Genomic DNA, 18938 nt, shown 5'->3' on the forward strand with positions numbered 1-18938 from the left:
TCCATTTTATTTAAGTTGTTTAATTGTTCACATTACCATTCCTAATATTCTCTTATTTTCCTTTTAGCGTTTGGGTGATTTGTATAGAAAAATCTGTCTTTCTTTGTTTTAATATTGTTCATATATTTTTATATTATTTGGATCAATCTACTTGGAACTTCATTATTTTTATTGATCTTTTTAAAGAACTATTTTGGACTTTATTAAACAATTTTCTTTATTTTTTCAGTTATTAATATCAATAATGTCTGATTTTATCTTTTTATTAATTTCCTTTTATTTACTTGGACTTCATTTATTCTTATTTTTAGGAAAGTTCGTTGATTTCTAACATAAAAATAAGCTCTAAATTTTTCAGAAGATTTGATATTTAGTGCTTTTATTTACCATTGAGCTCAAAATATCTTAACTTTCTCTTGCAATTTCTTATTTGACATTGAGATTGTTTAGAAGTATATTGTTTGATTTCCAGATACTTAATGTTTTAGTTATATTTTGCTGTTGTAATGTGTGCTATCATATACATTAGGCCAAAGAGTCAATTCTGTTGTTTAGAGCCTGCATAGCCTGACTATCCCCTTATGTTCTAATTTTTCTATCATTTTCTGAAAGAGCAGTGAAATTTGCCCTGTTATTGAGACACTATCTGTTTTCCCCTTTAATTTTCTTTTTTTTTTTTTGTCGGTCGTGGGGCTTGAACTCTGGGCCTGGGCGCTGTCCTTCAGCTCTTCAGCTCAAGGCGAGCACTCTACCACTTGAGCTACAGCGCCACTTCCGGTTTTCTGGTGGTTTATTGGAGATAGGAGTCTCATGGTCTCTCCTGCCCGGGCTGGCTTTGAACCGCGTTCCTCAGATCTCAGCCTCCTGAGTAGCTAGGATTACAGGCGTGAGCCACCAGCACCCGGCTCCCCTTTAATTTTCTGTGCCCTTAAACACACTGACTCCTCAACTAGGCTTGTTAACTAATGATGCAAAAGCTTTCAATAATGTGTGGCCCATAGAAAGCACTCTACAAGCATTAGCTATCTCTAAACAGTCTTTTTTAATTCAATAATCTATCATAGACTACTATTTCAGCCCTAAGAGGCTATTAAATTCATTCCTTAAAAGTCTATTTTCTAACAGCCATGTTCAGTATCCCCTTACCTATTGTAATTCATTTCTGCTGTGTTTAAAGCTACTAATCACTATTTCCTTCTTTTCAACTTCTCTTTCCTGAGTTTCTGCCATGTAGTCTCTTTGTTCTTTTGCATTCATCTCTGTAATCAGTTTGTGCTTTATCCACCTCTCACCTAGAGGGGTTCAAACAGGATCCAACATGAATACTTCTGTCCACTTCCTTTCCTGGTGATGTACTCACTGTCATTATCTCAGTCATCTCTACCGATTTGGTCCCCACATATCTGAACCTTTTCCTGAATCTCATATCCACATTGTTACACCCTGATGACTTTTTCAAAGTAATTCCAGAATCCCAAATTAGGTATGTCTAGGCACAAACTTAAAACTGTAATACCTCATCCTAAAATTCTTGACTTGGGATATATACATATATACCTATTTTCTTATTTATCTACCCACCTAATATGATGTGAGCAGTCACTCCAAATGAAAACATAGCATTATGAGAGAGGTCATAGTGTACAATATATGACTGCAGACAATTTATCTAGACTCCGGTTTAATGTCTTATGTCTGATAGTCAATTCTTCCATTTACATGATTAGGATATTGTAATTCAATGGAATTTGACTATAATATTCTAGTGTTCTGCCAGCTTTGTTCCACCTACATTTTCTTTGCTTCCCAAACCCATTTTGTTGCTTAGACTGGCAAGTTGAGCTCTTCCCCTTTGCAAATGTGAGCAAAGTATCTTTTCTATCAAAGTAGTTTGCTTCCTTTCTATTAATCTTGATAGAATTGTTTTTCTGAAGGGCTCTGCTTTGGCCAAGTGGCTTGCCTCATATTAATTACATTTTAGTTACATATATCCTTTTCTTGAGCACTTTAATTAAGACATGTTGTTAGAAGCTCCTTTTATTTTAGTGGCATCTTGTTAATTAAGCCACATCCTTGCAGATTGTGAAGCAGAGCTCAATGTGAGCAGGGGTCAGGGCCTGCTGGGTTAAGGATAGAAAGGGAGCAGCCTGACTGCTCAGTGTGATGGCTTGCCAGCCTTTTTGGCATGACACACCAAAGTACCAAGTTATTTCTAACCCAACCTAGTTATTGTTCCTAATGCTACTTTAGTATTTGTCTTTAAAATAAAGATTATATCACTTGTAGAAAAATCTAATGAACTTTCCCATCAGTTTTGCATATTAGAAAAAAGTTAGGGAGCTGGGAAGGTGGCTCAGTGGTAGAGCGCTTGCCTTGCATGCATGAGGCACTGGGTTTGATTCTTCAGCATCACATAAGCAGAAAAAAAAAGCCCAAAATGGCTCTGTGGCTCAAGTGGTAGAGCGCTCCCCTTGAGCTGAAGAGCTGATGGACAGCGCCCAAGCCCACTGTTCAAGCCCCATGACTGACCAAAAAAAAAAGAAAAAAGAAAAAAGTTAACTTCTAAAATTCCAAACTTTAGCTTCAAATAATATTGTAACAACTTTGAAAACGTGGTAGTTTGCTTACACCCATTTTATGAAAATCCCAACCATGATAGAATGAGAAAAACAAGTGCACGATGTAAAAAGAATGCTTTGGTAAAAGGATTTCAGATATTGATATGGGGATATGTCATGCTGTTTTGATAATGTGATTTCCTAGTGAAATAATTAAATTTACACTGGGATGTCAAGTGAAACCACCATGGTTTTTATAAGAATTATGAGATTTCTAGATTAAATGGGAATGACTCCATAACCTAACTAATGAAATACGTGCATATTTACACAACAGTGTCCCAACTGAATATGAACATCATTAAGTAGGAAAACAGCAAGTTTTAACTTGCTCACGTTCCATCTGAAAAAATTCTTTGACCAAGCAGCATTTTTAATGGGTTTGTTAAATGAAAAACTATATTGATTCATTTCCTTTAGGTCTTTATGAAAAAATATTTATATGTCCATCTTGATGCATGAAAGTAATGGCTCTCAACGTGGCTGCACACTGGAATCATTTAGGTCATTACCAAGTCTCAGTGTCCATGTCACACCACAGATCAGTGAAGGCAGAATTTCTGGAACTGAAAAACAGGGATTGTTGAAATCTCTAAGGAGTCCCCACCTCAACCAGCAAATTGAAAACAACTGCCTACTCACCATTTGATGATAGTTCTTAGGGTGGACAAAATGAATCAAACATTACAAGCACCAGAAAAGGGTACCTGTCATGGTGGTTAATAAATCAAAGAGTCACTGTTGGTTTATAGTGGTGAAGGAAACCAGTTTAAAATGGATTCTTATGGGTAAGGAAGCAAACAGCACTGAATCCCAGCTGTGTCAGGGTGAGACAATAAATGAATGACTAGATCTCTCTGAGCTCCAGTTTCCTTAACTATGAAATGGTGTATTTGTTATTAAGATACGAAAAAATACATAAATTGTATCATCTATCTTATGTGTTTTATAATTCATTTCAAAAGTTAGTTCCAAAATTCTTTCTCCTTTTCCTACACTTTTCTGTATTCTCTGTGACTCAGTATTAAGTTTTATCCAATTTAAATTAATAGATTCGTGATCTGATTAGGTCATTTGAAATCAATGCTGTTGATGCAACCTGCTGATACTTGTCTAGACTAGTTTCTAATAATTACTCTAGTCCGCAGGCAATCTATGATATTGACATCGAATGAAAAGCACCAGGAACTTTTTTTTTTTTTTCACATTTCCAAGCTGTGATTCCAAGAACTTGCAAATGTATCTGAAAGGATCCTTCAGGAACCTCCCAGGGGACATACAGAGGCTGGCAGGGACAGCAGAAACATTATTGTAAGGTTTATTAGAGGGGCCATACCTCCCCGGGAGAGGGAGCGCACAGCGTCAGCCGCCCATCCAAGTCGGTCTCAGGGGTCGGTCTCAGGAGCAGTGAGGGTGGAGGTGGGTGTGGGCAGAGAGGGAGTGGCCAGCTGTAGGGCGGGAACTGTAGGGCAGGGCGGAGCTCTGGTCTGGGTGGAGCTGAGGACCAAAGATCGAGATAACACTAACAGTGTCTGCTAGGACACATACCCAAAGGTTACATGCCTAACAAATTTGGGGAAAGTATACTGTGTACCCATAAGGAGAGGCCCAAGGAAAAAATAACATATAGACACTTCAGAAAAGTGATACAATTCAGATATCTGTTCTCTCCTCCACGATTTTTATTGCCATCAATTAGTTGTACATAAAAGGTTTTATTTTGACACATGCATATATACATCCGATGTATCTCGGCCAGACTCACTCCCTTCAAATTTCTCTGGTTTTTGTGTGATGACTTCTCCCCCCAACAGGCATCGACTAGCAGTTTCAGTAGTCCCACTCCAACAATATTGGTAAGTGATAAATCCAGCTAGGCAATACCATTCATAAAGTCTTAAATAGGAGCTTGTTGCACAAAGGTAAGGCTAAGGACTGTTATGGGGTCCAGGGGAGGGGATTCCACATTGCTCCAGGTGGGGATTTTACATCCACTAGAGTCCACCACGCAGAGACAGCCTCATGTGAAAAGATGACTTTCTTGGGGAAGTGGATAGCTGACCTGCCAGGGATGCAGCACCGACTCCAGAGCTGTAGGTTACTCAGGGCAGGTTACATAGAGTTACATAGAGGAGCCATGCAAGGCAGGTTTGGCACATTTTCATTGGTTATAGTTATATGACCTTTACATTCATTTGTTCTTTATGGTAAATATCATACATAATAATTTGCAACAGGCTGCCCTTAGTGGGACGACTCGACTGTGGTCTTCCATTGGTGGGCTTAAGGCCCTGCTACTGAGGCAAGCAAGCAAGGTTACAGAAGCAAAACATAGCCTTGAGTCACAGGATCCTAGGCAAAACAGAATCTGGACTTGGTCAGCATGACCAATACTATCAGTGCTATTGACACTATTACAGAAATTATTTTTATTATAAGCTCCTGACTAATACAGCCACTCAGTGCAGCTGGTGAGAAGCCTCAAGGTTGTCAGTAGCCTTCTGCAAAGCTGCCAGTTTGGTAAACTTGCCTGAGGGAGAGATGTTCTTTTGCTTTTTAGCAAGCATGCTGAAGGGACAAAGGCTGACTGACTACTGGCAGCCTTTGTCTGGGGTTTTTCTAACTTTCTGTCAGTGAATAGCAACTCAGATATTACAGGACTAGCTAATAGAACTGGCTATTTCTCTGGCCCCTAAGAAGTAAATAACAACTGACCACTAGTTACTCCAATGCACTGTGGCCATGGGTGGCACTACAAAAGAGATAGAGCTCCTGAGGGTCTGGCAGGTGAGTGGATTGGTTTCAGCATTCTTTCCCTATAGCTAATCTGATTAATACTGATTAGTGCCACAGATTAATATTGTCATGAGTCACAATACATCCAAGAAAGAGCTGAGGACTGGTGAAAGTCAGAGAAGTTGAACCTTGTTTTGCAAATGCATAGCTAAGTATTTTATTTTAATACTTTTACTCTTCAATTTTATATGTACATAATTTCTCAAGTAGCTAAGAAAAAAATCACCGAAATTTTATTTTTCTTTACTTGGGAAGATTGCTCAAAATTAAAAAAAAAATTAAGTTGATTCCAAGTAAATCAGGCAAATGCAATCTTATCCTGGTGATCCTTATCGACAGTAAACATCATTTTAATAACACTAATAATTCTGCTTCATTTTTAAATTCCATTTTCCTGATAAACTCCAAAAACATAAAATAATTGGATTAAGTTGAGTAAGTCCTCTTTATTTAATGTTTTAAATATTACTTTTATACTGTTATAATAACAGTTTACTAAATGGTTTAATGAATAGGAAGTTAATCATCTTAGGCAAAGAATAATGAGTCAGTTAGTCTTCTGTCTAATAACACAACCATATATGAATCCTTGGCCATCTTCATTGGAATACCCTAATTTTTCTGATTTGTTTTTCACAGTTGACTTATTTACCAAATAACTCAAATTCACCCTAAGAACATTTTTGTTTAAAATGCTGATAGAAGTAATATATAAACTAGATGCTAGTGGCTCATACTTGTAATACTAGCAGTTCAGGAGTCTGAGTTTGGGTGACTAAGGTTTGAAGACATTCTGAGCCAAAAATTCAAATTAACTAGCAAAAAGGTTGCTTGGAGGGTATGTCTCAAGCCCTTACTAGCTAAAACAAAAACAATAAAAAGGACTAACATATAACTGCTTCTCAGTAAAAAAATAAAATAAAATGGCCTTTTTACCAATAATCAGAAGTTGTACTATTACTTTTAGAAGTATTCAATGATGCAGGAAAAAAAATTCCTGCAAAAATTATTTCTAGTATCTCTAGCAAATTACAGGGTCATCCTAATATTCCTCATTACCCAAATATAAAGAAACCCTGTGTTACCTTCAGTGCCTCTAATTTGTCTTTCCTTCCTTCTTTCTCCACCTTCTTCAGGGTTACCACCAGACTCTGCCTTTTAACATTTCTGTTAGCTTCAGAATCTAAGAACATTGGGTCCTGGGTCCTGTATAGGAAATCCATTGTTTTAGTTCAGAACCAAGGACTTGTAGGTATAGGACCCTTTGGCACCCATGCTTTTGAAAGAATTGCAAAGAAAGATCTATACTTGCACTTTAGGGTCAGGGCTTTTGACTAGCATGAAATTCATGGCACCAATTTTTCCAAAGTTATCTGGCATGTGTTTTGTCTGTTCAATTGTACTGTAAATTGTTTTATAGTTGGGTCTTATTTCTTCTGGTCCCTGAGCACCGGGATCTCATGAAATATTCAGAGATTAATATGGAGAAATCAAAGGTTTTTTTAAAATTCTGTTTAGCTCCAGGAACTCTCTGTAGACCAGGCTAGATTTTTGTTTTGTTTTCCTTCCTTATTCAGGACTCAGGATCCCACACCCTTTGATTCCCCCTCTCCCTCTAATACCCAAATAAGCCCCATAAAGTTGTTTACCACTAATGTTTTTTGCATAGTGGGGAAACAATTATCATAACTCCCCACTTACCTCTACTTGAAGATTTACTTTAACTCTTCACAATGACGTAAGAGGAAGGGAAGGCATAAAAAAAAGTCTGGGACTCTTGGGTTGGGAAGGTGGCTCAGTGGTAGAGCGCTTGCCTTGCATGCTTGAGGCCCTGGGTTCGATTCCTCAACACCACATAAGCAAAAAAAGAAAAAACCGGAAGTGATGCCGTGGCTCAGGTGGTAGAGCCCTAGCCTTGAGCTGAAGAGCTGAGGGACAGTGCCCAGGCCCGATGACCGGACCAAAAAAAAAAAAAAAAAGAAGTCTGGGACTCTAAAAAGCAGTAGTCATTCCCTTTGAGACCTCCCCTACCATTCACATGTGACCTTAAGACCAAGATTTGACCACATTTCAAAGAGGTGGGACCACAGTGATTCAAGTTTCCAAAACTATCCTGGCTATCAGATATTCATCTGATCTGGTTTTCCTTACCTTGGAAGAATGCCACCATATTCAAACTCTCCAGGGATCTTCTAATGGCAAATAAATTCACTATTAAAGTTGTTTATCCATGATATAAAAGTGTTCATCCATGGTAGGACATATAACAGAATAGTCATTATCCTTGTTCTGAATCCTTTCATCTCCCACTGAGAGTATAGCTACAGTAAGTTACTCCAGTGTTCTGCTGTCATGTATTTACCCTGGTGGGAAGACTCGGGGTCTATGTTGAGCGGGCAGAATGATGCAGGCTCCAGCCTCAGGATTATCTGAGGACTGTGTTTGGGATTAGGAAAGCTCTTGGAACACCAGGCTAGAGAGGGAAAATGTTCTCTCTCCCTATCTCAAAACACATGTCACAGACTCCTGGGAGCTGAGGAAGTGGCTCTTCTGCTTGCTTAAGCATAGATGAGCAGCTGGTCAAGCATTTTCCTGAGATTGGAGAAGTGGTTTGAGCTTGCTCTAAAATAGTTTAGATAATAATATACCTAGACATTGTCTCATAGGTCAAGCAAAAATGTATCTGTGGAAATTTTTTTGTGTGAATGTCTTCTGACCAAATCTTGGCAAAGATTATGCTTGCTTGTCTTTAAATACCCACTAACAATAAAACACAGCATGCAGTGGCAATTGCTGTTTGCACGCTGCATCCTCTGTGTCCTGGTGATTTCGTGACCCTTACTCAGGGACCCCAACGCACTAGACGTTGACACCCTGGCAGTAAACATATCACCAAAAATAAGTAAGAGGTAGTAATCAATAAGAACTAATTGGTACTACATTTACATTCATGGTTTGAAATAATTTCCTCTTCGCTGACATTAGTTATTATTGCCTTTTTCTTCTCTGTACCTTAATTCTTGACTCCATTCTTAGATGTCATCTGACAGCCCCTTATTCTAAAACCCATCTGAATTCTTTCCTCCAGATGTGGATATTGCTCCAGGAAGTTCTGGATTCATTAGCTGCTGGATGAAGACCGGTTGAACAGAAAGGTTATACCACTCTAGGGCCAGGATGTCATAATGAATTACACAAAGAGAGAAATAATCAAGAGTAAATAATAAAGAAAACTGTATCTAGAAAGACTGGATCTAGAAAGACATTAGCATGGTCTCCATTCCCAGTCTTTCCCAGGTCCTGAATAACTTACTATGCATCCTATCCTCTGTGTAGTATAGTCTCTTATGAATGACCTCCTTTTTTTAATCTGGCTTAACATCCTCCATAAATCCATATTAATTCCATTAACAACATGAACAAGTGGAGGGTCTAGATGCAAATATGCTGCATTACATGATGTTTTAAAAATTACTCTAAAATATAATTGTCATTTGCATATTATTTACTTTATCATTTATATTATGAAAGCAAACTTTTGTGTAAAAGAAGTAAGTATGTCAATTTATGAAACAGGAGAATAAAATTATAAATTTGAAATGGACCATATGAACCAAAGCAAGATTTAGGAAGAGACAGGTTATTTTATTTGTGCTTTCCATATAAGCAAAAAGGAGCCTGACAATATGCTGCCTTCATAAAAATAAAGTCAGTAGTCATATTCCAAGGACACTAGATGATAACATCTTTAGAATAATTGGCAAGACACCCAATGAGTAATAACTTTTGCAAAGCATTTTGAGGACAGTAAGCAGGCACAGAATTAACACAAATGACAAGGATTATATTCTCAAAACACTAATTTTAGAGGTCTTATGCAACATACCATTTAGCCAAGATATATAAAGACAAGTGACATCCATGTGACCATCAATTCTTCAAATCAATACAAAAAAATGTTATTGGCTAAAGCTATCTCTACTTGGGTTAAAGCCCTACCAATTGAAATTGCAAGACGTCCCTCCTTATTTTTTTATCTTCATCTGATCTCAGACACTCTTTGGAATTCCCAACTATAATGCCTTCTAGGGACTATGTATATTTCTTCTTCTTCCTACACATAGTAGGACAATAAGAGAGTGTTTTCAAACATTCAGGCTACTGTAGCAAAAAAAAAAAAAAGATGATATAAATGCATTTGTCCCTGTTCTGGAAGCTGGAAACTCTAAGATCAAGGTCAGAGCAGATTTGGGCTCTGGTAAAGACCTGCTTTCTTCAGACAGGTATCATCTCACTTTAACTACATATCATGAAAGGCACTAGAGGGCTTTCTTTTCATTTACTTATTTCCTTTATTCACTGACTTGGTTGTTTATTTATTTCAACAGATATAAAAAAGCATCAATGTTGTACATATTAATGTACAATACATGTCTATATTACATTAAGTTAGATTCAATATATTTATCTCCTCAAACATTTATCATAGACTTATGGCAAAAACTACCACAATTCTTTCTTCTAGTTTTTAGAAAGGTCCATAATACTCTTGTTATCTGTAGTTACGCAACTCCTAAAGGTAAGACAGAACTTCTAGCTCTTATCTAACTCGAAGTTAGTAAACATTGATAAGCTTTTCCCATTTCTCCTACCTCTCCTTACACTCCCTAGCCTCTAGTAACTACCATTTTGAGAGGAAAACACTACTTGCTTTAAGCTGTGGTAGAAATTTGTATAAAGATTTATGGATAATTGAAAGTTTTAATGAAATGTATCTTAGGAAAGTTGTCATGAACAGCAGGAGCAATGCTTCTATCTTGCAATGAGTGAAAAGCACCTGGGGCAGAGATTAAAATGTAGACTGTTGGACTGTACTTTCAAAGTTTCTGATTCAGTGTGTTCTGAATGGAAACAAGAATGTACACTTATAAAAAGCCCTAGGTTATGCTGATGATTTTTGCCCAGGAACTACACCATGAGAACCACTGAGCTAGAAGAAAAGTCTGAAAGGAAATGTGCCAGATCTTCTGTAATGTTTCCCTGAGAGAAACACTAGCTAAAGCCATTTTGAAAGAAGCTTACTTGAGGAATCTTCCTTCAAAGGCTGAAGGATAAACACAAAAATCTTGGAGGGTTGGGAAGGTAGCTCAGTAGTAGAGCACTTGCCTTGCATGCATGAGCCCCTGGGTTCGATTCCTCAGCACCACATAAGCAAAAAAGAAAAAAGCCAGAAGTGGCACTGTGGCTCAAGTGGTAGAACACTAGCCTTGAACTGAGGAGCTGAGGGACAGTGCCCAGGCCCAGAGTTCAGGCCCTACAACTGGACCAAAAAAAAAAAAATCTTGGAGTAAGAGGAGAACTTTAAGACGAGAGAAGATTAAGAGCTCCATTTCAAAATGATTATCTTCTTTCAAATCAATACTACCTCTTCTTGTAATAACAACCAATTTCCCAGTTGTTGTGTGTATTATCATTGGACTTTCACTCCATCTCTGCTAATGTCTTCAACTCCTTTGGAACCTTGTGCTCCTTCCAGAGCAAGATATATCAATCACAAAGTTCCTTTTCTGTTCTTACATGGCCCCTGAGCATTTTCAGAGAAAACTTGTATTGTTGTAGATTGGTTTCTAAATGGCCTTAAGCAATGCACATGTCTTTTCTTTGTCATTGATCAATTCCTTTTCTATAGCAACTGTGCTTTATCTTCGTGATCCACACCTCCACCTCCTTAACAGATGACAACGGCTCCCATTCAAAGTGAAAATGGTTTGTGACACATTTAAAAAATGCTCAATTTACTGCCAATACACCCCTGCCACAACATATATACACTCATAACTCACTAGCTATACACGTACTTCACTTATCCTCTTTCTCGTGGTACATAGTGAGGATGAAATGTATTTATAGAAGGACTATTTATAAAGATTGATGTGAGTATGGGAAACTCAAATCACCAGTTGTACCATGACCAAATGTGAACCTAAATGTCAGATTCACAGAAAATCTGGACCCAGAGGCAGGTGACAATATCACAAGTATCTCTTTGGGCTGCTGTCATCTCTAAAACAACAGACAATAATTGTTCAGGTCCCTGCTGCCACATTTTCTGCTTAGTATCAAACCACAGAAACCAGTTTCTATTTAGAAATCACAACCAGACATTCTTTTGTGTTTAGCTCTGTGTGTGTGTGTGTGTGTGTGTGTGTGTGTGTGTGTGTGTGCATGCCAGTTCTGTGGCTTGAACTCAGGGCTCTAACATTTTAGCCCCTTCTTTTTTGGTGGTTAATAGAAGATACGAGTCTCACAGGCTTTTCTGCTCAGGTTGGATTCAAACCACTATGGTCAAATATCAGGCTCCTCAGAGGTTATTACAGCCATGAGCCACAAGTGCCCACCTTTATTATTTTAACCAAAACTTCTTAGAGACATTTCATGGCACTCCCAATTCTTCCCACAATCCTGAAGATAGAACTTGCTGACTCTATACTATAGTTTTAGATAGATAGATAGATAGATAGATAGATAGATAGATAGATAGATAGATAGATAGATAATTGAGCTGTACACTTGTGGCTCATGCCTGTAATCCTAGCTACTCAGGAAACTGATCATGATTCAAAGCCTGCCTGGGTAGAGGAGTCCCTGGGAGACTCTTATCTCCAATTAACCACTAAAAAAAAAAAACAAAAAGAATTGGAGCTGTGACTCAAAGTGGTAGAGCACTAGCCTTGAGAAAAAGGGCTCAGGAATAGCACCCAAGTTCTGAGTTCAAGCCCCACAACCAACTATATATATATATATATATATATATATATGCACACATACTGAGTATATTAGGCGTCACAAACTGAGTATATTAGTTGCAAGGCCCTTTTGATATTTATATTCATATTTATATCCATATATATACTCATGTTCATCTCGTTTGAATTTTATTATCTTCACATGAAGATAATGAAGGGAGTTTTTGAAAGTTGAAGCAACTCTAGTGAGCTTACACTAGTAAATGGAGGAGTCAGACTTTAGGTGCAATTTGGTTGAACTTGTGGGCTTGATTCACAATATGAGACTTGATAACTGCTATGGCTTGATGTGTATCTTACAATTCCTGTATTTGAGATGTAACCTACAATGCAGGTGTGCAGGTTGTGAGTTCTCTGCCCTTGTGAACGAGTTAGTGTCATTACTATGAGTAAATAAATTATCATGAAAGTGGATTAATTACAAAAGTGAGTTTGGCTCTTCAATGAGAAAAATAATAACTGTACCTGCATCAGAGTATCTTTCAGAATTGGAGAGTAGGACACTGGGGACATGAATTAAAAATCAGAGCACTTGCCTAGCAAGCTTAGGTCTAGGATTTAAACAGACAGTATAGCATTTGCGAAAGTAGATTCAGAAAATTGAAATTGCCTGCGACTAGAATTTCTTGAGGTCCTCACAGAATTAATTTTACCATCTTTCTTCTTTAAATATTATATAAACTTTGTGCAAACCCTCTTTCAAATACTCCCAACAAAAAGTGACTTAAACTACTCCCCTGAGAGCTAATGATTTAACCTGAGGACAATGTAATTGGATAGCACAATAACACAGACACCTGAGCATAAATAAGCACTATATTAAAAGTATTGTGTACAGACAGAAAGTAAATACATCATTACGGTATTCTCACAATAAAAAAATAAATTAAGGGCTGGGAAGGTGGCTCAGTGGTAGAGCGCTTGCCTTGCATGCCTTAGGCCCTGGGTTCGATTCCTCAAGCACTACATAAGCAAAAAGAAAAAAGCCGGAAGTGGCGCTGTGGCTCAAGTGGTAGCGCGCTAGCCTTGAGCTGAAGAGCTGAGGGACAGTGCCCAGGCCCAGAGTTCAGGCCCCATGACTGGACCCCAAAATAAATAAATAAATTAATTAAATTAAAATTTTTTAAAAAATTAAAAAAAATGTAAAAAAGACACAAGGAAAGGATACCAGTTGGTTCATTGTAGCAATGAGATGTGCAAGACACTCTATCAGAGGGGGGTGGAGGGAGGAGTTGGGGAGGTGTGAAGGGAAGGGATGGTAGGTGAAAAACAAAAGAGGGGTAACAATGCTCAATAAGAAATGTACTCATTACCTTACTTATGTAACTGTAACCCCCCTGTACAGTATCTTTACAATAAAATATATATTAAAAAGAAAGCAAAAAAGAAAGTAAATATATCACAATCCTAAATCAACAAAGTTGGCAAATATGAATGCTGAATATAACTGATGAGACCATAAGCTCTATTTAGAATACTCTTGATTATCAGTAAAATTATTTCAGATTCAGAGTACTGTGTGTGATAAGAGTAGAAGAGGCATGAGAAATGCAGTCTCTGTTGAGTGTCCCTATCTCTCAGCACAATGAGGATCCCAGTAGAAACTTAAAATACAAAGGCTCATGAAGGAATCTGGTACAAATTCTTGTCTGAAGGTAATGAAGTAAATAGTTTATTGTAGTTCTAACTGTGAGTTGGGAGAAAAACAATGCAAAAGGACAATGAAGCCCATTTGTGATTGCCTGCATTTATTTTTCCTGTTTTCTATTATTGTGATTTTTGGAACTGGAGGTTCATGCTCCAGGCCCAAACTCCTGGAATTCTACCTGTCAGGACCAGCCCTCTCCCACCCCCAGCCCATGCACCTCATAAATAAATGACAATGGTGAGGGACTAAGAAATGAAAGACAAAGAAAGGAAATTTGTTTCATGATACAAGCAGCCACAGGAATACAACATTTCAGTCCACTTTGGATACAGACATGAAGTCATAGTATTGAAGAGACAAAGAACTGGGAGAAGGCATGGTCTAAGTATGGTCGGGCTGATCATTATTTCAGTCCTTGTTTAGGGAGAGATTCCAAAGACAGGGTTATCACTGTCATCACTGATTCAGATAAAAACTGAAACTTCCTAATGCTTCCAGTTCCCTGTCATAAAAATGAATCAGTCCTGGCGTTCCTGAAACCCAAGGTGATTGCAAAGGGAGTGCAGAGAAGAGCTTAGAGCAAATAGAGGCAGATAAGGTATGCCAAACTTTCACTTGCTTTTTTTTTTGAGGGAAAGCAACATTTAAGCACCTACTACACTTTTAGAAAGTCAACTAGGCTTCTGAATGTTACATTGGAAGGACTTCTGGAAAACTGCAAATTAATTTATATGAGATAAATTCTGTTATCTAAAATATAACAAAAGTTTTTATTCTCACACACATACACACACACACACACACATACTAGCATTTAGCAAGCGTTTTATTTAGGATAATGTAACTGCTACAAAATGTGATACTTAGAGAAATCAGTTGAACTATCAAGTGATTTACCTTCTAATTTTAAGCTGGTCTACTTTCCTACAGCATTGATATCTATAATTAAAGCCTACATATCTATTTCCATACAGGGTCTCCTGTCAAATATTTCACTTAAAATATACTTTGAAGATGATCTCAAATGCCAAAACTATCTGTCAGGCAAATTAAAATGGAAAATTATTTTTGTGTATAGCATAGGAAATATCAACAATTTTCATAACTTTTAACTCTAAATAAACACCACTGCAAAAGAAATTAGCCAACTGAGAAACTAGTCAGGTCTCAAATTTAACAAGCCATTTAAATTTTATGATGAGTCACTGGGGGATTGGAAGTAAATAAAAATGAATCTACCACATTTCTAATATGTCATCTTGGTTTTGGAGTAAGCATCTTACAAGTGACCATTGACATTTCTAAATAGATTCCCAGGGAAAATACATAAGGACTGTAAGGTCTTCTAGTATTAAAGATGCACATGGAGAATTTTAATGACTGTTTTGATGGCTCTTTTGAGCACTCTGTTATTTATTAGGCCCTGTGATCTAATACTGGGTACAAGAAATATGATCATATGCCATAACTCTCTTAACAAGCTAAACAGAATGGAGATGATTAAAGAAAGAAAGTTAATAGACATAAAGCAGGAAGGGCAAGAAAGTAATAAAAAGTAATGAAGAAAGTAATAAGAACAGAAAAAAAAGAATGTAAGAATATTAGTTGGCATCATTGAGAAATGAGAATGCCTAATAGAGATGCTGAAAAAGCTGTATAGCTGAAATATATCAGAGCTGCTTTCAGTAAAGAAAAATATTAGATGTTATAGTACTGAACAAAAATACAAACAGAAGAGAACCCATGTTGATTAAGCCTATACAAGCTGACTCTCAGAACCACTCACATCAGGAACCTTGTTATGAGACATGAATTTATGGCTCCACACAACATTTATTGAATCACAATTTCTAGAGGTGGGACCCAAGAATCTGTGCTTTAATAAATGTTCCAGGTGATTTCTAAAGAAGACTTAAGACTGCACACTTTTTCTAGAATTATCTTAGTTGCCCTCTACAAATTGTGTTGCTATGGGAAATTTGGAGACAACTTTTTCTGTATTACACAATGGACTTCTACCAGTTTTCTAGAATGCAGGCCTTTAAATTTCTTCTGCCACTCCATGTACTTAGCAGCATTTGGCTTCACTGAATATCTGAAAAGCAAAATAGCATTGGCAACACAAACACAAATAGAGGAGCAAAGCTTCATCACTTGTACGGTATTTGTAATATACTTAATCATGTTTTATATCTGATTGTGTTATGATATCTTGTTATAAAATATAAAGTAGTTTACATTATTAAGCGATCAATTATAACAAGTGAAACATTACCACTTTAAAGTAAATATATTTAAGGGGTTTGAAACTATAGTAACAATTATAACTGAGAGTAATACCTCGGGTTTCTACCTCCACTGTGTCTTTTCCTAAGAATCAATCACTGGCAAAGAATTATTAAAGAAAGATTAATGGAACAAACATCTTATAAAAAGTATTCATCTTACATCATTACGTTCTGATAGCTCTTTTTCATTTTTGCCATACTCAGGATTGGAGCCAGAACCTTGCATATAGTAGGCAAGTGAAACTTCGAATTAAGTAAAGGCATAAACTAGAGCAAGAATTATAACCATGAGTGGAGTGTCCTCTTTCAGAAGGTGACATTGTAACTACAATGGTGGCCTACAAAGAAAAACTTTTCTTTTTAGGGCAGGTATCATTTTATGAACTCACTTCACTTACAAGTTGAGCTTCTGAGTTATTTGTCCATATATCATTATTATTATAATGGGTTATATGGTTATGTGGTTATTTGACTCCAACTCATCTCATTTAATCTTTTTTTTAATCTTTTAAAACCAAATTCATTCTTATATCTATAGAGATTACTAAACACTCTGACATTTTCTTAACTTTTTCCACAAAATGATCACAAAATTCTAATATACTGATTTTTAAAAATTTATTTCCAATTACATAGCCTCTATATTCTGAGATAAAATATAGTAAAAAAAATTCTTTTGTTCTCTATGAGAGCACAAAAATAATGTTCTCAAAGAAATTTTGAATTAAAGATAAAATTATTTATTATTTCTCATAATGAACTTAATGCAATACTTTTTTATATTCCACTATATAAAGCCTAAGTATATATTAACAATATTTGCTTTTAATTTTCTTCTTCAATAGACAAAGAGAAAGACAAAGCCAGAATTTATGTAGTTACTGTTACTGTTTCCATTGGGTTATTTAAATGACAGAAAATCCGAACTCCATTTTGCAATCCATATTCTGGAAAACATGCACATTTTCTTTTTAAAGGACTGTTCTACACGAAAGAAAAAATTCCCAAAGCCTCTGAACTGTTTTTTTTTCTCCTCCTCCTTTGTTACAGGTATCCATATTTTATCTATATTAACCTTTAAAAGCATGGATTTCCTAAACTCGTCCGAACAAAACTTGACCTCAGAGGAACTGTTAAACCGAATGCCGTCCAAAATTCTGGTGTCCCTCACTCTGTCTGGACTGGCACTGATGACAACTACTATCAACTCCCTTGTGATTGCTGCTATTATTGTGACCCGGAAGCTGCACCACCCAGCCAACTATTTAATTTGCTCCCTTGCAGTAACAGATTTTCTTGTAGCTGTTCTGGTGATGCCTTTCAGTATAGTGTATATTGTGAGAGAGAGTTGGATCATGGGACAGGTAGTGTGCGACATTTGGCTGAGTGTCGACATTATCTGTTGTACATGCTCCATCCTACACCTGTCCGCCATTGCTTTGGATCGGTATCGGGCAATCACAGATGCTGTGGAGTATGCCAGGAAGAGGACCCCCAAGCAAGCTGGCATTATGATAACAATCGTTTGGGTTATATCTGTGTTCATCTCTATGCCTCCTCTCTTCTGGAGACACCAAGGAACTAGCCGTGAGGATGAATGTATCATCAAACACGACCATATTGTTTCCACCATTTACTCAACGTTTGGAGCCTTCTATATCCCACTAGTACTAATTTTGATCCTCTACTACAAAATATATAGAGCAGCAAGGACATTATACCACAGGAGGCAAGCAAGTCGCATTGCAAAGGAGGAACTGAATGGCCAAGTCTTGTTGAAGAGTGACGAGAAAAGCATTAAACTGGTCTCCACATCCTACGTGCTAGAAAAGTCTTTATCTGATCCGTCAACCGACTTTGATAAAATGCATAGCACAGGAAAAAGTCCCAGATGTGAGCTCAAACATGAAAAATCTTGGAGAAGGCAAAAAATCTCAGGCACAAGAGAACGCAAAGCAGCTACTACCCTGGGATTAATCTTGGGTGCATTTGTAATATGTTGGCTTCCCTTTTTTGTAAAAGAATTGGTTGTTAATATCTGTGAAAAATGTAAAATTTCTGAAGAAATGTCAAATTTTCTGGCATGGCTTGGTTACCTGAATTCCCTCATAAATCCACTAATTTATACAATCTTTAATGACGATTTTAAGAAAGCATTCCAAAAACTTGTACGATGTCGATACTAGCTTAAAGGAAGTTTATTATGAAAAGGTAGAAGTTCTAGTTTTGTGGAGGGCTACAAAAGAAATGCTAACATATAGAATTATAGAGAAAATATATTGAAACTGCTAAAATAAGAATATAATTTGTTGTTTTAATAGTACCACGAATATAAAATATATTGATTTGGCCATCATTTTAGAGCACTCAAAAATAGGAAATAATTTATGCAGGTTATAAATAATAGTTTTGTCTATGCAATGTACCTAAGAAGCCAATTGAAAAAATATATATGTGTATAATATTAATGAAAATTATTTTCTATATTTATATGTTATAATTACAAAGGAATTTTCAATCAACATATTTCATCCATAATTTTTATATAATCCTATCATTTCATTCTGTAATTATTTTATAGAGAATATATAATTCATTAAAATTTACATAATTTTCTTACATCTAATTACTCACCCCTTCTCCATCTTACCCCAAGCAAAAAGGAGAAGAAGAAATTACAAGGACATTATACCACAGGAGGCAAGCAAGTCGCATTGCAAAGGAGGAACTGAATGGCCAAGTCTTGTTGAAGAGTGACGAGAAAAGCATTAAACTGGTCTCC

General features: G+C 36.7%; 1 protein-coding gene across 1 annotated transcript; it reads left to right on the forward strand.

Annotated features, from left to right (window-relative positions):
• The first annotated feature begins 17241 nt into the window (after nt 1-17241).
• Htr1f (5-hydroxytryptamine (serotonin) receptor 1F, G protein-coupled) lies at nt 17242-18342 on the forward strand. The gene has a single exon (XM_013024141.1). It carries the CDS (start codon nt 17242-17244, stop codon nt 18340-18342), a length of 1101 nt encoding a protein of 366 aa, XP_012879595.1.
• The last annotated feature ends 596 nt before the right edge of the window (nt 18343-18938 follow it).

Source organism: Dipodomys ordii, unplaced genomic scaffold (assembly GCF_000151885.1).
Source record: "Dipodomys ordii isolate 6190 unplaced genomic scaffold, Dord_2.0 Scaffold73, whole genome shotgun sequence".
Lineage (NCBI taxonomy): Eukaryota > Metazoa > Chordata > Mammalia > Rodentia > Heteromyidae > Dipodomys > Dipodomys ordii.

Bases quoted from the DNA above. Each gene is read 5' to 3' on its own strand.
- Htr1f (XM_013024141.1), top strand. From the start codon at position 17,242: ATGGATTTCCTAAACTCGTCCGAACAAAACTTGACCTCAGAGGAACTG.